This window comes from Silurus meridionalis, chromosome 10, assembly GCF_014805685.1.
Source record: "Silurus meridionalis isolate SWU-2019-XX chromosome 10, ASM1480568v1, whole genome shotgun sequence".
NCBI classification, from domain to species: domain Eukaryota; kingdom Metazoa; phylum Chordata; class Actinopteri; order Siluriformes; family Siluridae; genus Silurus; species Silurus meridionalis.
The window spans coordinates 28,014,574-28,036,659 of NC_060893.1; the positions used below are offsets into that span (position 1 = coordinate 28,014,574).

Consider the following 22,086-nt stretch of genomic DNA (forward strand, 5'->3'; position numbering starts at 1 on the left):
CCCACAGGCTCTCTCACACACCCTCCATCACCCCACTGTCTCTCACACACAACCTCCATCACCCCACTGTCTCACACACACACCCTCCATCACCCCACCGTCTTTCTCACACACCTATTATCAACCCGCTGTCTCTCTCACACACCCTCCATCACCCCACTGTCTCTCACACACACACCCTCTATCACTCCACTGTCTCTCTCACACACACCTATTATCACCCCACTGTCTCTCTTACACACACCCTCCATCACCCCACTGTCTCTCACACACACCCTCTATCACTCCACTGTCCCTCTCACACACACCTATTATCACCCCACTGTCTCTCACACACCTCCATCACCCCACTGTCTCTCTCACACACACACCCTCTATCACTCCACTGTCTCTCACACACACCTATTATCACCCCACTCTCTCTCTCACACAAACTCCATCACCCCACTGTCTCTCTCACACACACACACCTCTATCACTCCACTGTCTCTCTCACACACACACTCTCCATCACCCCACAGGCTCTCTCACACACACACACACACCCTCCATCACCCCACTGTCTCTGTCACACACAACCTCCATCACCCCACTGTCTCTCACACACACCCTCCATCACCCCACTGTCTCTCACACACACACCTCCATCACCCCACTGTCTCTCTCACACACACCCTCCATCACCCCACTGTCTCTCTCACACACACACCCTCCATCACCCCACTGTCTCTCTCACACAACCTCCATCACCCCACTGTCTCTCTCACACAGCCTCCATCACCCCACTGTATCTCTCACACACACACCCTCCATCACCCCACTGTCTCTCTTACACACCCTCCATCACCCCACTGTCTCTCTCACACACCTATTTCACCCCACTGTCTCTCTCACACACCCTCTCCATCACCCCACTGTCTCTCTCACACACACACCTCTATCACCCCACTGTCTCACACACACACCCTCCATCACCCCACTGTCTCCTTCACACACACCCTCCATCACCCCACTGTCTCTCACACACACAAACCCTCCATCACCCCACTGTCTCTCTCACACACAAACCCTCCATCACCCCACTGTCTCTCTCACACACAACCTCCATCACCCCACTGTCTCTCACACACACACACCCTCCATCACCCCACTCTCTCTCACACACCTATTATCACCCCATTGTCTCTCTCACACACACCCTTCATCACCCCACTGTCTCTCTCACACACACCCTCCATCACCCCACAGGCTCTCTCACACACACCCTCCATCACCCCACTGTCTCTCACACACACACTCCATCAGCCCACTGTCTCTCTCACACACACACCCTCCATCACCCCACTGTCTCTCACACACACACCCTCCATCACCCAACTGTCTTTCTCATACACACACTCTCCATCACCCCACTGTCTCTCTCACACACAACCTCCATCACCCCACTGTCTCTCTCACACAACCTCAATCACCCCACTCTCTCACACACAAACCCTCCATCACCCCACTGTCTCTCTCACACACAACCTCCATCACCCCACTGTCTCTCACACACACACCTCCATCAGCCCACTGTCTCTCTCACACACACCCTCCATCACCCCACTGTCTCTCACACACCTATTATCACCCCACTGTCTCTCTCACACACACCTCCATCACCCCACTGTCTCTCTCACACACAACCTCCATCACCCCACTGTCTCTCTCACACACACCCTCCATCACCCCACTGTCTCTCTCACACACACCTATTATCACCCCACTGTCTCTCTCACACACCTCTCCATCACCCCACTGTCTCTCTCACACACACCTCCCCATCACCCCACTGTCTCTCTCACACACACACCTCCATCACCCCACTGTCTCCTTCACACACCTCCATCACCCCACTGTCTCTCTCACACACAAACCCTCCATCACCCCACTGTCTCTCTCACACACAAACCCTCCATCACCCCACTGTCTCTCTCACACACCTCCATCACCCCACTGTCTCTCACACACACACACCCTCCATCACCCCACTCTCTCTCTCACACACACCTATTATCACCCCACTGTCTCTCACACACACCCTTCATCACCCCACTGTCTCTCTCACACACACCCTCCATCACCCCACAGGCTCTCTCACACACACCCTCCATCACCCCACTGTCTCTCACACACACACTCCATCAGCCCACTGTCTCTCTCACACACACACCTCCATCACCCCACTGTCTCTCTCACACACACACCCTCCATCACCCAACTGTCTTTCTCATACACACACACTCTCCATCACCCCACTGTCTCTCTCACACACAACCTCCATCACCCCACTGTCTCTCTCACACAACCTCAATCACCCCACTCTCTCTCACACACACAAACCCTCCATCACCCCACTGTCTCTCTCACACACAACCTCCATCACCCCACTGTCTCTCACACACACACCCTCCATCAGCCCACTGTCTCTCTCACACACACCTCCATCACCCCACTGTCTCTCACACACACCTATTATCACCCCACTGTCTCTCTCACACACACCCTCCATCACCCCACTGTCTCTCTCACACACAACCTCCATCACCCCACTGTCTCTCTCACACACACCTCCATCACCCCACTGTCTCTCTCACACACACCTATTATCACCCCACTGTCTCTCACACACCCTCTCCATCACCCCACTGTCTCTCTCACACACCTCCCCATCACCCCACTGTCTCTCACACACACACACACACACACACACCCTCCATCACCCCACTGTCTCTCACACACACACACACACACACACACACACACACACACCCTCCATCACCTCACTGTCTCTCACACACACACCCTGCATCACCCCACTGTCTCTCTCACACACACACCCTCCGTCACCCCACTGTCTCTCTCACACACCCTCCATCACCCCACTGTCTCTCTCACACACCTATTATCAACCCACTGTCTCTCTCACACACACCCCCATCACCCCACTGTCTCTCTCACACACACACCCTCCATCACCCCACTGTCTCTCTCACACACCCTCCATCACCCCACTGTCTCTCACACACACACACACCCTCCGTCACCCCACTGTCTCTCTCACACACCCTCCATCACCCCACTGTCTCTCACACACACACACCCTCTATCACCCCACTGTCTCTCTCACACAACCTCCATCACCCCACTGTCTCTCACACACCCTGCATCACCCCACTGTCTCTCTCTCACACACACCCTCCATCACCCCACTGTCTCTCTCACACACCTATTATCAACCCACTGTCTCTCTCACACACCCTCCATCACCCCACTGTCTTTCTCACACACAACCTCCATCACCCCACTGTCTTTCTCACACACAACCTCCATAACCCCACTGTCTCTCACACACACCTCCATCAGCCCACTGTCTCTCACACACACACACCCTCCATCACCCCACTGTCTCTCTTACACACACCTATTATCACCCCACTGTCTCTCTCACACACCCTCCATCACCCCACTGTCTCTCACACACCCTCCATCACCCCACTGTCTCTCTCACACACACCCTCCATCAACCCACTGTCTCGCTCACACACCTATTATCACCCCACTGTCTCTCTCACACACACGCTCCATCACCCCACTGTCTCCTTCACACACAAACTCCATCACCCCACTGTCTCCTTCACACACACCCTCCATCAACCCACTGTCTCACTCACACACACCTATTATCACCCCACTGTCTCTCTCACACACACCCTCCATCAACCCACTGTCTTGCTCACACACACCTATTATCACCCCACTGTCTCATACATGAAATCAGGATCATTTTACCCTTGCAATCTCCTCCTCCATTTCACACTGCTGCACCTGAGAGAGAAAAAAAAAAAGGGGGGGGGGGGGGGTGTTAAGCTGTAATATCAGTGATTTTAAAGCTATTAAATACACAAACTCACACACACACACCTGCATCACCCCACTGTCTCTCACACACACACACACACACACACACACACACACACACACACACACACACACACACACACACACACACACACACACACACACAGAGTATCTCAGTCACAATGATTTTGCTGAGTGAAGCGTTATCCCTTACTACACTCCTCCTTCACCTCGTACGGGGTCTGGAGCCGGTTGCAACCATATGCACCCCGAACCCCGGACACGCTCAGAATTCCATGTCATTCCGGCCACCGTTGAAAATTAATGGGGAAAATTCAACGCTCTGCCGTTGGACCGGAGTTCGCCCGACACACCGGTTTGACGTATCCACTCGTCCGGGGTGCGGGGCAGACGTGCTGCGGTTCGGCCGGCGTTCGCCCCACTAGCTCGTAAGACATATCCTCCGTGGGTGCCGAGTGCATTGCGGCGTACGCCCCACTTTCAGCAATAACCACGGGAACGATGGGTAGGGGGCAATTAATCACCCCTATAGAAATGAATGGGGAAACAGTTAGGATTCATAAAAAAGCTGGGGGGGTGAAAAATAAAGGAAGGGGACGTGTGACATATTAACGGTCTCAGCCCAGCATAGGGAGTTGCACTGTGGGTGATATAGTGACGTCACGTGACGTCACCCTAAGCCATGCCCACATAATTAACCCAAATAGGCTTAAAAATTAACGTGCACGGAAACGGGCGTGCGATAAGTCAAAACACTCAGCACCATGGGGGGAGTTGAACCCCAGGTAAAATTTTCCCGGCACATGATATAGGCCACGCCCACCGCACAGACCTATTTGCTTACTGCGTCGCTAAACCAACTCCGACCCCGAAGTCTGGCGCCTCTAACCGCTCGGCACGGTCCAGGGAATCTCCGGCAGAGTGCCATATCGACACCACATGCCGTCCCAAGATGTCACGTGGGCAGTAACACGCAAAAAACATGAAATAGCAAAATACCCCCGACACAGGCGTGTGACACGTCTTAACACACAGCAAGGGGAGTAGAACGCCGGGTTGTGTAATGACGTCACATGATGTGACTGGCCCCGCCCCCTCGGAAAACAAGGGCAATAACAGGCATGTGAGGTATCGAAATGCTCGTCTCTCGAAGTACAGTCGCGTCTCGCAGTAGGAACTAAACTTTCACCAACAACCACTACTCACATTTTCTTCAGAAAACGTCACATTCTAGTTATATTATTCTTTTCCTCCATTTCTTTTTTCTTTTTCTACACATTCTCCTCCATATCTTTCTCCTCCTTCACTATCTCCTGCTCCTCCAGTGTTTTTCATCTTCTTGTTGATCATCTTCATATTCATCACTGTTCTTCTCATTTTTATCTTTATCTGCTTCTCCTGCTCATTTTTTTATCCCTTCATCATGTTTGGTTTTATTGTACCACAGTCACTACATCTGTACTCTATTACTCCAACTGTCACCATGACAACAACTGCATCACTACACACTACAGTAAACACAATACCAGAGTGTGTGAACGAATCTTTATATTCCATCACACTGTACTTGTTTGTCTATACCTCTCTCTCACACTCTCTCTCTTTTCATCTGCCTCTCTCTATGTTTAGCCTCTCAGGTCCTCATCATGGTGAGGTTGTGTGATAGAGTGAATAAGAGGAATGAGAGGAATGAGAGGGTGATTGTTTAACAGAGTGAGGGAGTAAAAACAGAATACGTCTCATTCACTCATCCATAAAGAACTGCATCTCTCTCTCTCCCTCTCTGGAGATAGAGTTATCTAGGGCAGATTATAGCCAAGGGCTAGATCACACACACGTGTGTGTGTGTGTATGTGTGTGTGTGTGTGTGTGTGTGTGTGTGTGTGTGTGTGTGTGTGATAGCTGACCTCATAAAACTGTAACTTACCTGAAGCTGCTGTTCCAGTGAGCATTCAGAAATATTCGACATGCTGAAACACACACACACACAAAGTGTAAGAATGTGTAGTGGACAGCAGGGGGCAGGAGTGTACAGACCAGACCAGACCAGATGTGTGTGCTACCTGGGACAGGTGTGTGCAGAAGTCCTGTCCTTAAGTCGATCCTGCAGGAGAAGGATCTCGTTGGTGTAGCGTTCCTCCATTTCTCTGATCTGCTCGCTGTAGAAACTCTTTAGATACTTAATTTCCTGCCTGTGCTGCTCCTCCTGAAGCTCCAGCTTCTGCTTCACATCCTTCTGAAGGTCTACAAAAAAGTAAAATGAAGTAATAAGATCTGAAAGGTATACTCCAGATCACAACACAGTAAAAACTACTCCGCTTCAGGACCTCAGAAAGACAAGAAACTGATGGAGTGAAAGAACAAGGAGAAGCAGATGAAGTAAAAGAAATGGAACATAAACCAGGAACATCTTCGGACGCTAAGAAACTTTATTATGAATCCTTGATGTGCAGATAACAGATATTACTTCCTGTATCTCCAGGAACTTCTCCAGAGCTCAAACTAACTTACACAGTGTGTAAAACGTAACGAAACGAGAGAGATGATGATCTAGAGAAGCTACCAGATCATACTCATGACATCTGATAAATGGAAAACAATAAGGAAAACATTACCGCTGAGTGTGGATATGTGGCCATCTTCAGTCCTAACTGCATGATCTTCAAACACCGTCTACACACACACACACACACACGGGTGTGAAAAAGTCCTGATTTCTTGTTTTTTTTGCATGTTTTCACACTTTATTGCGGGGGTCTCCAATCTTTTCCAGAAAGGGCCAGTGTGGGTGCAGGTTTTTATTCCAACCAAGCAAGTCCACACCAAATTCTACCTGTTCAAATCTAATGATCTTTATTTTCAATGACTATCAGGTGTGACCGTTGATTGGTTGGAATGAAAACCTGCACCCACACTGGCCCTTTCTGGAAAAGATTGGAGACCCCTGCTTTAATGTTTCAGATCAGACTAATGTAAATATTAGTAAAAGAGAACACAAGTGAACAACATGCAGTTTTTACATGAAGCTTTTTATTATTGAGGGAAAACAAAATCTAAAACTACATGCTCATGTGTGAAAAAGTGTTTGCCCCCTAAACCTGATAACTGCTTGGGCCACCCTCAGCAGCTGTAATGAAGCGTGTGTGAAAACCGGCACTGAGTCTGTTTCTGTGCTGTGGAGGAATTTTACTCCACTCATCTCAAACCCCTTTTTAAAGTCACGCCACAGCATCTCAATAGGATTCAGGTCAGGACTTTGACTAGGCCACTCCAAAGTCTTCATTTTGGTTTTCTTCAGCCATTCAGAGGTGGACCTGCTGGTGTGTTTTGGATCAGTGTCCTGCTGCAGAACCCAAGTTCGCTTCAGCTTGAGGTCACAAACAGATGGCTGGACATTCTCCTTTAGGATTTTTTGATAAACAGCAGAATTCATGGTTCTATTCATCACAGCAAGTCTTCCAGATCCTGAAGCAGCAAAACATCCCCAGACCATCACACTACCACCACCATATTTTACTGTTGGTATGATGTTCTTTTTCTGAAATGCGCTGGTACTTTTACACCAGACGTAATGGGACACACAACTTCCAAAAAGTTCAACTTTTGTCTCATCAGTCCTCAGAGTATTTTCCCAAAAGTCTTGGGGATCATCAAGATGTTTTCTGGCAAAAAATGAGACAAGTCTTTGTGTTCTTTTTGCTCAGCAGCGGTTTTGGTCTTGGAGCTCTGCCATGCAGACCATTTTTGCTGTCTCTTTGTCATGGTGGAGTCATGAACACTGACCTTAACTGAGGCAAGTGAGGCCATCAGATCTTTGGATGTTGTTGCAGGTCTTTTGTTAAATTTTCTTTGGCCGGCCAACTCCTGGGAAGGTTCTCAACTTTCCATGTTTTTGCCGTTTGTGAAAAATGGCTCTCACTGTGGTTCTCTGAAGTCCCAAAACTTTAGAAACTGCTTTAGAACCCTTTCCAGACTGATAGATCTCAATTACCTTCTTCCTTATTTGTTTCTGAATTTCTTTGGCTCTCAGCATGATGTCTGGCTTTTAAGGAACTTCTGGTCTACTTCACTTTGTCAGGCAGGTCGTATTTAAGAGATTTCTTGATGATGAACAGGTGTGGCAGTAATCAGGCCTGGGTGTGGCGAGAGAAACTCAACTCAGGCGTAATAAACCACAGTTTTAACAGGGGGGCAAACACTTTCACACAGGGCCATGTAGTTTTGGATTTTGTTTTCCCTCAATAAAAAAAACCCTTTACTTAAAAACATGTGTTCACTTGTGTCATCGTTTTACTAATATTTAAATTAGTCTGGGGGAAAAAAAAAACAACAACAATGTAATGATTTGAAATCGTATAAATCCATAATCTATTCACAAATAAAACAAAAACAATATAAAATGTTTAAAATGAGAATTTATACCATTTAAAAGAAAAATGTATTTAGAATTTGATGGCTGCAACACGTCTCTCAGAAAAATTGTTACAGGGCCGTGTTCCCCAATGTGCATCATCACATCTGCCCACATCTGGGAACTGAAGAGAGCAGTTGCTGAAGTTTTGGAAAGGAATGTTGTCCCATGTGTGTCTGATACAGGATTCTAGCTGCTCAACAGTTCTGGGTTTCCTTTGTTGTGTTTTTTATTTCATGATGCACATGTTTTAAAATAGTGGCGGTTTAGACTGCAGGTAGACTAGTTGATCACTCAGACTCTTCTACTACAAAGTCATGCTATTATAATAGATGCAGTATGCATTTAGCATTGTCTTACTCAGATATACAAGACCTTCCCTGAAAAAGAATTTCTGAATGGAAGCATTTGTTGCTCTAAAACCTCTATATGGCATTCAGCAGTGACGGAACATTTCCAGACGTACAAGCTGCCCATTCCACAGACACTAATGCACCACAATACCATCAGAGATGTGGCTTTTTGAACCGAGCTCTGATAACAAGCCAGATGGTCCCTCTCCTCTTTAGTCCAAAGGACGTTGTGAACATGGTTTCCAAAAAGAAATTCGTCTGACCACAGAACAGTTTTTCACTTTGCCTCAGTACATTTGATACCCAGAGAGGATGGTGTTTCTGGATCATGTTCACACACGACTACTTCTTTGCATATTTTAACCTGCACTGTGGATGACGTGCAAACTGTGTTCATAGACAATGATGTTAATGATCCCATGCAGCGATTCTCCATTACAGAATCATGACAGTTTAAATTTCAGTGGCCCCTGAGGGCCCGAAGATCACAAACATCCAATATTGATTTTCACCCTTGTCCCTTTCTCCAGATCCAGATTTCTCCAGATTCTCAGAAATGTTTAATTTTATGTTTTGTGAATGATGAGATATTCACCTGTTTTGCAATTTAATGTTGAGGAAAATTATTCTAAAATTGTTCCACAGATTGTAGACAGTCTTTCACAGATTGGTGAAGCTCCGCCCATCTTTACTTCTGAGAGACTTTTCCGCTCTAAGATGCACTATTCATACCCCAATCATCTCACTGACCTGCCATCAGTTAACCTCATAAGTTACTAGTATTAGTTACTCATTATTTTCTCCTGTTTCATTTTAATAACATTTACTTTTTCCAGACTTTTGTTGCCCCGTCCCAACTTTTTTAAGATGTGTTTCATCCATCAAATTCATAATTACCTGATTTTTCCTTAAAGTTTCTCAGTTTTAACATTTTATATGTTTTTTGTTTTATCATGAATAAAATGTGGGTTTATGAGATTTCAAAATCTCAACTTTTATGCAGTGCCCCTACTTTTTTTGGAATTTGGGTTGTAGGTCTACAGTATTCACCTAGTTTAATGGAAGTGTGTGTTTCTGTGTGTGTGTGTGTGTGTGTGTGTGTGTGTGTGTGTGTGTGTGTGAGAGAGTGTGTGTTACCTCTTTCACATCCTCACTCAGTGATACTGTAAGACCAGTGTGTAAAGACAAAACACCCATATCCAACTGCTGCAGCTTACGGTATACATCTATAAACACACACACACACACACACACACACACACACAGTGTTAAACAATATATTATATTCTGTAACACAATCGTAAGAAAATAAAAATTATTTGAATGATGAAAGCAAAATAATGATGTTGTTTGATTAAAACACACACAAACACACCTTGAGTTGTGTCTATGATCTCTCTGATGGTGGAAGGCTGGAGATTCTGTAGTTGTTCGTCTGTCACAGCCACAGCATCAACTCCACACACACCAGATATCAACTACACACACACACACACACACACACACACACACACACACACACACACACACACAGCATAAAACAATGTAATAAACAGAACTTATAGAAATCAAGTAAACATAAATAATCCTCTCAGGAATCTTGCAAACCTGACAGGATTTTTTAAAGGGATTTTACTTTAGTAAGAGTTAGCGAGTGTTAGCTTGGGTTAATAATTAGATTATGTGACTCTTCATTTGACACAACTTCTGTCAGGAGCGCTTTTTTATTTTTAAATTCCTGTCAGCATCCTTTTAGGTTAGCGCATGTTAGCAGGATATCGTTGCGAATAAACCTGACAGGAAGCCCACAGATTAGCATAAACTAACCAGCTAATTAGTTTAACAATATTCCTGTCAGGATTCTGTCAGGTTAGCATGTGATCATGTAATACTGGTTAGCATGTGAGCATGTAATACTGCGATCAATAACACCATACACCGTGTTAGGGTTAGTGTATAACACACACAAGTAATACATTCACACAATATACACAGTGTGTGTGTGTGTGTGTGTGTGTATATATATATATATATATATATATATATATATATATATATATATATATATATATATATATATATATATATATATAAAACACACACACACACACACACACACACACACACACACACACACCATACACACTTGTACCTGGAGGAGGTGTGTGCAGCCCTTGGAGATGGAGCTCAGTGAGGGGCTGCAGGCTGACAAACACACACACACACACACACACACACACACACACACACACACACACACACACACACACAATGATACATTACTTCAATTGGCACACACAAGTGGTGTGTTATTATTGAGTCTTTCCTTTGAGGTTCATGTGAATAATATTAGCAGGATCGCCTTCTTTACCCCTCAGCGCTGCGCCTGTGCGTCCAGTATCCCAGTGTTCTCAGGTGTTAATGTTTAGCAATGGATAAAATAAAAAGGGAGAAGAGTAACCATGACTATACATCATTCTAAAGCTCTCAGCCTCAAGCAGCGATTTCAGATCTCTGTGTTTTAATGGAAAACGTATACTGAATGTATTTGCTGAATGTTTCGGGGCTTGAGTCTCCTCTCTATAGGCAGGTGTCCAGGTGACATTCTGCTCTGCACCATCTCTCATTTCAAACCTTTTATTTCCAGTCAGTAGCATTATGGAAACTAAATGACTGACAGAAAATGAAGCCAATAAGTGCAGGATTATAACAATATATGGGAAGATTTTATTCTCCACGTGTGAGTGTTAGTTTTATTACTCTTTATAAACTTTTAGTGGTCAAACAGAGAAAGAGCATGTGCACATGAACCAGGAAGTGATGCAGCTCTCAGTTCTGCTCAAACAGCTCGTGCTGAACAGTTTCCAGCTCGTGCTAATTGGACTTCATTTACGAAAAAAATGTCAGTCAAATAAATTGTTTAATCTGAGATTTGCACAAAGCAGCGATGTGGAAAATATTTGAGGGACGGAGTAACAATAGAGACTTGGAGATCTGCATGGAGATACTATTTTACATAAAATAACAATATATCTCCCTTTATACGATTTTATAGGTTTTGTTGCCTATTGTTTTTTTTTTTTTTATAAGAGAAATGCTTGAGAGTGTGTGTGTGTGTGTGTGTGTGTGTGTGTGTGTGTGTGTGTGTATTGTTGAGATTGAAATGGCCGCACATCAGTATGAATGGTCTGTAAAACAAGAGCTTGTCTGCTACCTGGTCATAAATATGAATACCAACTCAATATCAATATCCAATTTGCTATAATTGACAGTAAAGCATAATTTGTCTTCTTTGCAAAGATATTTAAATTGTGTATGTAGCACACTTTTCTCAGGAACTGTTAACATTTAAATGTCAGGGACCCGACCCCAGCCATTAGGGTTGCACAAGCCTTAGTGCCGGTCCCAAGCCCAGATAAAGGGGGGGGTTGCGTTAGGAAGGGCATCCAGAGTAAAAACATGCCAAATCACACATGCGGATGCTCTGCTGTGGCGCCCCCTGAAGGGAGAAGATGAAAGTAAGTTTTTTGGGGCATTTTCAGCTGTGAGTCCCAAAGCAATGACTAAGGCTAACAGGTTAAAGTGTGTTTGATGTGCGGAACATACCAGGTGTGATACAAATCTCTCTGGATCTCTCTCTCTCACACACACACACACACACACACACACGCCTATCCACATGGTTTACCTGTAGCCCCGCCTTGTCTCCCAGGATCCTCCCACTCAGGCAGTCTCTCTTTGAGCAGCTCTAACTGAGCAGCATGAATCTGAGACAGGCTGATACGCTGGGCCTCCATCTGCAGCCTACACTCCTCCTGAGAGAGAGAGAGAGAGAGAGAGAGAGAGAGAGAGAGAGAGAGAGAGAGAGATTATTTGCTACCAGACCTCTACCCCAGTATAAAAGAGATTTGTGAAAGTCAAGGTGGGTGTAAATAAGCACTCACGTGTTCAAAACCTTCCATGTTGTCTGTGTGTGTCACTGTAGGGGCCAAGTCTGTCTCTCCATATTGGTTCTCCAGCTGCCTCACACACACACACACACACACACACACACACACACACACACACACACACACACACACCAGTCATTATTATACTCATGAAGTGGAGATAAGACTTGAGATGGGGTCAGACATCATGGGGGGGTGTTAAAAACAATACACAAATAAAGCTGAATTGAATAAAATAATCACATCTGTGATTATCTGAGTCGAGTCTGTGACCGTCAGTCGCGAGGCGAGTCGAGTCTGTGACCGTCAGTCGCGAGGCGAGGCGAGTCGAGTCTGTGACCGTCAGTCGCGAGGCGAGTCTGTGACCGTCAGTCGCGAGGCGAGGCGAGTCAGTCTGTGACCGTCAGTCGCGAGGCGAGGCGGTCGAGTCTGTGACCGTCAGTCGCGAGGCGGCGAGTCGAGTCTGTGACCGTCCAGTCGCGAGGCGAGGCGGTCGAGTCTGTGACCGTCAGTCGCGAGGCGAGTCGAGTCAGTCTGTGACCGTCAGTCGCGAGGCGAGTCGAGTCTGTGACCGTCAGTCGCGAGGCGAGGCGGTCGAGTCTGTGACCGTCAGTCGCGAGGCGGTCGAGTCTGTGACCGTCAGTCGCGAGGCGAGTCGAGTCGAGTCTGTGACCGTCAGTCGCGAGGCGAGTCGAGTCGAGTCTGTGACCGTCAGTCGCGAGGCGAGTCAGTCGAGTCTGTGACCGTCAGTCGCGAGGCGGTCGAGTCGAGTCTGTGACCGTCAGTCGCGAGGCGAGTCGAGTCGAGTCTGTGACCGTCAGTCGCGAGGCGAGTCGAGTCGAGTCTGTGACCGTCAGTCGCGAGGCGGTCGAGTCTGTGACCGTCAGTCGCGGCGAGTCGAGTCTGTGACCGTCAGTCGCGAGGCGGTCGAGTCGAGTCTGTGACCGTCAGTCGAGGCGAGTCGAGTCAGTCTGTGACCGTCAGTCGCGAGGCGAGTCGAGTCTGTGACCGTCAGTCGCGAGGCGAGTCGAGTCTGTGACCGTCAGTCGCGAGGCGAGTCGAGTCTGTGACCGTCAGTCGCGAGGCGAGTCGAGTCTGTGACCGTCAGTCGCGAGGCGGTCGAGTCTGTGACCGTCAGTCGCGAGGCGAGTCGAGTCGAGTCTGTGACCGTCAGTCGCGAGGCGAGTCAGTCGAGTCTGTGACCGCGTCAGTCGCGAGGCGAGTCGAGTCGAGTCTGTGACCGCGTCAGTCGCGAGGCGGTCGGTCGAGTCTGTGACCGTCAGTCGCGAGGCGGCGAGTCGAGTCGAGTTCAGACCGTCAGTCGCGAGGCGAGTCAGTCGAGTCTGTGACCGTCAGTCGCGAGGCGGTCGAGTCTGTGACCGTCAGTCGCGGCGAGTCGAGTCTGTGACCGTCAGTCGCGAGGCGAGTCTGTGACCGTCAGTCGCGGTAGTCGAGTCTGTGACCGTCAGTCGCGAGGCGAGTCGAGTCTGTGACCGCCAGTCGCGAGGCGAGTCGAGTCGAGTTCAGACCGTCAGTCGCGAGGCGTAGTCGAGTCTGTGACCGCCAGTCGCGAGGCGTAGTCGAGTCTGTGACCGCCAGTCGCGAGGCGAGTCTGTGACCGTCAGTCATGATGCAGCAGGTGACCCAGAAAGAGGTTCTGCTGCAAGAAAGAGAGGCAGAACTAGAGATGATGGCAGAAAAGGAGGCAGTGATCGAACAGAAGACGGTCACAGACTCGCCTCGCGACTGACGGTCACAGACTCGCCGCGACTGGCGGTCACAGACTCGCCTCGCGACTGACGGTCACAGACTCGCCTCGCGACTGACGGTCACAGACTCGCCTCGCGACTGACGATCACAGACTCGCCTCGCGACTGACGGTCACAGACTCGCCGCGACTGGCGGTCACAGACTCGCCTCGCGACAGCGATCACAGACTCGCCGCGACTGACGATCACAGACTCGCCTCACTCGCCTCACGACTGACAATCACAGACTTGCCTCTCGACTAATGGTCACAGGCTCGCCCCACGAGTCTTTGATCATCAGTCGTGAGGCAAGTCTGTAATATTCAGTGTTGAGGCAAGTCTGTGATCATCAGTCGTGAGGCAAGTCTTTAATATTCAGTGTTGAGGCAAGTCTGTGATCATCAGTCGTGAGGCGAGTCTGTAATAGTCATTCCTGAGGCGAGTCTGTAATAGTCATTTCTGAGGCAAGTCTGTGATCATCAGTGGTGAGGCGAGTGTGTAATATTCAGTGGTGAGGCGAGTCTGTGATCGTCAGTGGTGAGGCGAGTCTGTAATATTTAGTGGTGAGGCGAGTCTGTGATCATCAGTCGTGAGGCGAGTCTGTAATATTCAGTGTTGAGGCAAGTCTGTGATCATCAGTGGTGAGGCGAGTGTGTAATATTCAGTGGTGAGGCGAGTCTGTGATCATCAGTGGTGAGGCGAGTCTGTAATATTTAGTGGTGAGGCGAGTCTGTGATCATCAGTCGTGAGGCGAGTCTGTAATATTCAGTGTTGAGGCAAGTCTGTGATCATCAGTCGTGAGGCGAGTCTGTAATAGTCATTCCTGAGGCAAGTCTGTGATCATCAGTCGTGAGGCGAGTCTGTAATAGTCATTCCTGAGGCGAGTCTGTAATAGTCATTTCTGAGGCAAGTCTGTGATCATCAGTGGTGAGGCGAGTGTGTAATATTCAGTGGTGAGGCGAGTCTGTGATCGTCAGTGGTGAGGCGAGTCTGTAATATTTAGTGGTGAGGCGAGTCTGTGATCATCAGTCGTGAGGCGAGTCTGTAATATTCAGTGTTGAGGCAAGTCTGTGATCATCAGTGGTGAGGCGAGTGTGTAATATTCAGTGGTGAGGCGAGTCTGTGATCATCAGTGGTGAGGCGAGTCTGTAATATTTAGTGGTGAGGCGAGTCTGTGATCATCAGTCGTGAGGCGAGTCTGTAATATTCAGTGTTGAGGCAAGTCTGTGATCATCAGTCGTGAGGCGAGTCTGTAATAGTCATTCCTGAGGCGAGTCTGTGATCATCAGTCGTAAGGCGAGTCTGTAATAGTCATTCCTGAGGCGAGTCTGTAATAGTCCTTCCTGAGGCAAGTCTGTGATCATCAGTGGTGAGGCGAGTCTGTAATATTCAGTCGTGGGGCGAGTCTGTGACCGTCAGTCGTGAGGCGAGTCTGTGACCGTCAGTCGTGAGGCGAGTCTGTGACCGTCAGTCGTGAGGCGAGTCTGTGACCGTCAGTCGTGAGGCGAGTCTGTGACCGTCAGTCGTGAGGCGAGTCTGTGACCGTCAGTCGGGGGGCGAGTCTGTGACCGTCAGTCGTGAGGCGAGTCTGTGACCGTCAGTCGGGGGGCGAGTCTGTGACCGTCAGTCGTGAGGCGAGTCTGTGACCGTCAGTCGTGAGGCGTGTCTGTGATCGTCAGTCGTGAGGCGAGTCTGTGACCGTCAGTCTAAGGCGAGTCTGTGACCGTCAGTCGTGAGGCGAGTCTGTGACCGTCAGTCGTGAGGCGAGTCTGTGACCGTCAGTCGGGGGGCGAGTCTGTGACCGTCAGTCGTGAGGCGAGTCTGTGACCGTCAGTCGTGAGGCGTGTCTGTGACCGTCAGTCGTAGGGCGATTCTGTGACCGTCAGTCGTAGGGCGATTCTGTGACCGTCAGTCGTGAGGCGAGTCTGTGATCATCAGTCGTGAGGCTGTAATATTGAGTCGTGAGGCGAGTCGGTAAGCATAGTTATTAGTCCAGACGCAGGTTACTCTTTGTTTTCAATGCAAGATACTGGCAAGGTGGGGAGAGTTAGTGGTCTCTCCAGAAGGGAGTTAGTAGACAGTCGAGAGGGAAAATTGCAGTCAGTACTAAAGAGTTAGTGGATGTTTTTTCAAGGCGAGTAAGCAGTCAGTCTTAGTCAGATAGTGTTCTTAATCCCGGTATCATTCAACCATAGTTGAAGTTTTATTGATGGAACTTCTTATGGTAGATGATAAACAGAACATTTCCTACAGACTTAACTACAGATACCAAACAGACTCTAGAGAATTCCAAATCATGTTACAAAACAGTTTATCCCTGAGGTCTGCATTATTTCTACATTTTCCCCCAGACACATTCACCTCCTGCTAATTATTTTCCTCCAGAATGTCCTCTACCTCCTCCACTCTTTTATCTATGTGGACTCTCACCCTGTGTGCTCTCTGTCTTCTCCCTCCTCTTCACCTCTCTCTCTCTCTCGCTCTCTCTCTCTCTCTCGCTCTCTCTCTCTCTCTCTCTCGCTATCTCGCTCTCTATTCTAGCCTTTCTTTCTCTTGATCTCTACATTAATGAGCTCTCTCTTTGAACACATTGTCTTAACCTTGACAACATTTACATATTCAATTTTCACGACTCTGCACTCCCCTGATCAGGACCAGATCCTTTTATACACTGTACCCAACACACACTGTACACAAACACACACTGTACACAAACACTACACCTCAAAGTTACAAAAATGAAAAATAAACAGAGTGCAAGAAAGAGAGAAGAAAAAACAAAAGCTAGAAATTAAAAATACCAAAAACAAAAGCACACTGAACCACAGACACGACACAACTGTTGCATGCAGCAATTCAACTGCAGCTAAAGGCTAATTTAAATGCCACACACACACACACACACACACCATAGTATATCTACTGCAAAGAAACGAGTGAAACTCACTCACCTGTTTCTCTGAGTCGTTCTCAGGCTTCTCTCTCTGTGTGTGCGTCGCTGTTGCAGCAGACTGAGGGTGTGTGTGTGCGCGAGTGTGTGTGTGAGTGTATGTCGCTGCAGCAGCACCAATCTCAGTGCGAGTGTGTGTTTTCTGCTTCACACCATCACTGCGATGTACAACACAGAAATCAGTCTCTCTCACTCTCTCCTCCCCTTCTTCCTCCTCCTTCTCCTCCTCCACAGCCTTGGAAAGGGGCAGAGCCAACATCTGCTCAGTCTCACCTCCCTGCGCTCCCTGAAGGTCCACCTCAGAAACTGTAGTCTGGAGCTGACTTTGTTTTTTAGTGTCCAGTTTGGTCTTTAAACCTTTGACCCTGCTGGTCTTGTGTCTTGCCTTCCTGCCTGCCTTCTTTCCTCGAACTTGGTCTGTGAGCTCCACCTTCCCCAGCTTCTGCAGCAGCACTACCTCTTTCTGTTCCACCACTGCCTCCTTTTCTGCCATCGTCTCTAGTTCTGCCTCTCTTTCTTGCAGCAGAACCTCTTTCTGGTCTACCTGCTGTACCATCTCTGCCTTCTCTGCTATGATCTCCTGAAGTTCAAACTCCTTTTGGTGTAGCGCTGCCTCTTTCTGGTCCAGCTTCTGCACTAGCTCTGCCTTCTCCAATATGATCTCCTGAACTTTTAACTCTTTTTTCTGTAGAACCACCTCTTTCTGGTCCATTTGCTGCCTCAGTGCTGCCTTCTCCAGCTTTATCCTTTCAAGCTCCACCTCCTTTTGCTGTAGCTCCACCCCTTTCTGGTCCACCTGCTGCACCAGCACTACCTTTTCCATCTCCACCCGATTTAACTCCAGCTCTCTCAATTCAGTCCGTTCTTCCAACTCTGCTCTCTCTAGCTCCACTCTCTTTACCTCCATCTCCTTCTGCACCAACTGGTCAACAAGCCCTGCCCTTTCTAGCTCCACCATCTTGACCTTGGCCTCTTTTTGCTCCACCTGCTCCAGTAACCCTGTCTTCTCTTCTTCTGCTCTCCTTAACTCCTCTGTCATATTTTTAATCTGGAACACTAGATCGTCACTCTGCAGTTTCATCTTCTGTATCTCAGTCTCTTTCTGGTCCACCTGCTGCACTAGCCCCGCTCTCTCCAACTCCACACTCTGAAGCTTCTCCATCAACTCTGCTGTGTCTTTTTCCACTAATGTTCCTCCTTCTGGTTCTTCATCCTTTTCTTTCCTACTCTGGATGGATTCATGTTCCATTTCAGACTTTAGAATTTCAAGTTTCATCTCATACTGCAGCATCTGTTCTCGAAGCCTTTCTTCCAGCTCTGCTCTCAGCTCCTGGTAGTTCACCTCAAAGTTCTTTTCTGCAAATGAGAAGGTGCTTTTCTGCCTCTCAATTTCAGCTCTTAATTCTTCAGCCATCTCATTGGCTTGTCTGTTCTCTGAAATCAGTGTATCCATTTTCTTAATCAGCATCTTGTGTTCCTGCTCAAGAGACTTCAGCTCTTCAGCCAGGAAAGCATTGGATTCTTTCAGAAGTTTATTTTCACATTCTATCTTCTCCCAGCTCTGCTCAGGTTCCCCTGTCAGCTGTAATTGTACCCCATCAGGTTCAACCTTCTCACTTTGCTTCTGCCTTAGCTCCTGAATCTCTGCCTGTAGCGTCTTCAGCTGTGAGAGCAGCTCCTCTGCCTGAGATTTCTCCAGTGCTTGGCTAAGGTCATGTTTCAGTGTGACGATCTCCTGCAGCAGTGAGCTGCTTTCTGCTGCTAGAATCAATCTTTCATCCTCAGAGATCCTTATCTGCTCCTCATACCCACTGCAGAGTTTTTGCACAGACTCCTCATGTCGCTGGATGAGCTCAACCCGGAGGTTATCCACGTTCATCTGACTCTCATGCTGAAGGTCCTCACGAAGTCTAGAAAGTTCTTCCTCGTGACTGAACAGCAGCCGCGTGCGAAGGCGTTCAAGTTCAGCTTCCTGTGACTCGGCCATGCGATCAAGTACTGCATCCTTCTCCCTTTCCATCATCTCCAGCTTGATTCTGTAGTTGGTAATCTCAGATTCATGCTTGGCCTCCAGCTCACTTGTAGCTTCCTGAACAGATGCTAGCTGAGCCTGAAGGTCAGTGATCTTAGTACGAAGCTCGAGATGAACCTCCGATTGGCTCTTCTCCTGATCCTTTAAGCGCAAGTCATGTGTGAGCTGCTGCACCTGGTTTTGCAGGAAGATTTTTTCCTCAGATGTTTGTGTGAGATCATGTTCAGCTCTTTCTCGCAGGACCTGCATTTCCTGCAGCCGTTGCTGGAGTTCAATCACCCTGACGTTCAGAGCATTGACTTCTCCTGTGCTTTGAGTCAAGTGAGATGTTAATCGCTCAGTTTCAAGGCGATGCTGGTCCAAGACTTTTTTCAGTTCTGTGGAATGCTGATCAACTGTAATCGCCATCTCTTCCTTGTGCCGAGCAAGAAGCTCTTGTTTCATCTGAACAATCTGCTGTCCATACATCTCATCCAGTTCTGCTCTCAAGTGGTCCAACCTGCAAGTAGTATCTTGCTCTGCCTTCTGGAGAACCTCAACTTCTGACTGGTTCCCTTGATGGTAACGTTTCTGAAGGACTTCCACAGTGCCCATCAGCTGCAAGATTTCTCCTGATGAAAGTCGCTCCTTCTGCTTGGAAGCATGGAGCTCTGCCTCACAAGCCTGTAGGTCACGGACCTTTACCTCCAGCTGTTCACTAATGTTGCCGAAACGCAGCTCAGATTCATGGAGATGTTCTTGGAGCTGGGATAATGATTGTTGCTGCTCTTGTATTAGTCTTTCCTGTTGCTTTATCTGCAAGTCCTGACGTCTCTGGAGAAAAGATTCTTCTGAAGCACGTGAAACCTGAGGACAAAATGAAATATGTATATTATATTTCCTCATCATCGTGATGATGAATCCACATGACAGTAAACCCAGGAGTGAAAGCATTAAAGCATTTTACTGCTTGTCGTACCCTGTATGTATGTGTATGTGACAAATAAAATTTGATTTGATTTGATTTTGATTTGATTGAGTGATTAACAGTGTATACTCAATCCAACTATTGCAGAACTCGGGAAGGTTCAGATAGACCTGAACAAGACCAATTCAGAAGTTTATTGACCGAGATCCACCTACCAGCTCAGGTTCACTCATCCCTTGTTGCATCTGCATCATTTGTGATATCTGCTCCTGGAGGCAGCTAACCTTGTCCTCACTCTCCTGTAGATGCTCCTGAAGATGTTTGACCTTTCCATTCATCTCCTCAGTTTGCCCCTGGAGACCTGTGATCTTTCTGTCCCTATCTTCTAGCTGCTCTTGTAGACCTCTGATTATTCCATCCCTTTTCTCTAACTGCCCCTGGAGACTTCTGACTGTTGATTCTTTTTCCTCTAGCTGTTGCTGATGAAGCAGGACTTGCTGTCGAGCTTGCAGGCGATCCACAGCAGCACTGCTGATACTGGAACTCCTTAACGTCTCACCGGCCTGCAGCTACAAGTAAGACACAAATATATCATATAATATTTTAATATTTTATTTTTATGACCATACCTGGTGCTTCTGTAAGGTCAGGAGTTTGGACACATCTCTTCCAGAGGTTTCTTTATCAGTATCATTTTCCACATTGTGCATTAATACTGAAGAATCCAAACTACGAAAGAACACATCTGGAATTCTGTAGTAAGCAAACAGCTAGTAAAGAACATGTTTTATATTTGATTTTGTCCAGAGTATCTCCATGTAGCTTTGATGCTGCTTTACACACTCATGGTGTTCTCCCATCAGAATCACCTGCTGTCATCTGGAATGGGTTTCAGGTCACAGGTTCCTCTTCATTTGTGACATTTCTTACCTTCTCAATGTGCTTTAGAGCATCAGATGTCTTGTGCAGAGGAAACAGGAAAACTACAACTACTGTATAAATCCATGTTATGGCAAGAAACACTCAGCTTCAGGATCCATCATTACTTTACAAAATGAAGCTCAATCTATCCCAAACATCTCAACAACTTAAAAACTTAAGTCTCCAAAACCATCAAACACTGATGAAACAGACTCTCATGATGACCGTCAAAGGAAAGGAAGACCAGGAGCTACCTCTGCTGCACAGGATAGGTTTATTAGAATTAGCAGCCTCAGAAAGCCCTGATTGAAAATATTATAAAAATAGAAGAAAAACACCAAACCTTTGACTGGTAATGTTCCTGTTAGACCTAAGAGGCGTGTCTGTGGGTTCTGATAGGTGTACGTGTGGGTGGTACCTGCTGAAACTGGATCTGGAGTTTCTGGCTTTTTTCCGTGAGGTCGAGGAACTCGCGCATCACCTCGTCCTTCTCAGCCCGAGCCTGCTGCAGGTTCGCCGTTAGCTGTGTGATGATGCCGTCTCTCTGTTTCAGTGCTGCCTCAAAGCCCTGGAGCTACCACCACAACACACACACACACACACACACACACACACACACGTGTGTAACAGGGTTCCTGGTCTTGCTCTTTGGCCTTGTTTATTGGTGTGAATTGTGGACTGATACCTGCTGTACTCCTTCAGCTCCAAACGCAGATCTGATGTCTTCTAGCTCTTGGCTCAGTTCCTCCACTGCCATGTTTTTCGCAGCAAGTTCATCCTCCATCTCCTGTAATCTGCTGGGAGCATAGAGCTCCTCCTCCTCCTCCTGAGCAGAGACACGAAGAAAACTTGGTGAAGGTTCTGTAAGTATATTGAATATAATAAAATCCATC

General features: G+C 47.5%; 1 protein-coding gene across 1 annotated transcript in view; it reads right to left on the reverse strand.

Moving 5' to 3' along the window:
• The window catches only part of akap9 (A kinase (PRKA) anchor protein 9), a 127,697-nt gene that overhangs the window by 88,067 nt on the left and 17,544 nt on the right, over positions 1–22,086 (reverse strand). Inside the window, 13 exon segments of the mRNA XM_046858757.1 lie at positions 3,832–3,867; positions 5,849–5,891; positions 5,985–6,165; positions 6,537–6,594; positions 9,823–9,911; positions 10,061–10,163; positions 10,838–10,890; positions 12,374–12,500; positions 12,630–12,704; positions 17,335–20,211; positions 20,488–20,841; positions 21,612–21,767; positions 21,879–22,019. Of these exon segments, the coding sequence (XP_046714713.1) occupies positions 3,832–3,867; positions 5,849–5,891; positions 5,985–6,165; positions 6,537–6,594; positions 9,823–9,911; positions 10,061–10,163; positions 10,838–10,890; positions 12,374–12,500; positions 12,630–12,704; positions 17,335–20,211; positions 20,488–20,841; positions 21,612–21,767; positions 21,879–22,019 (4,293 nt within the window).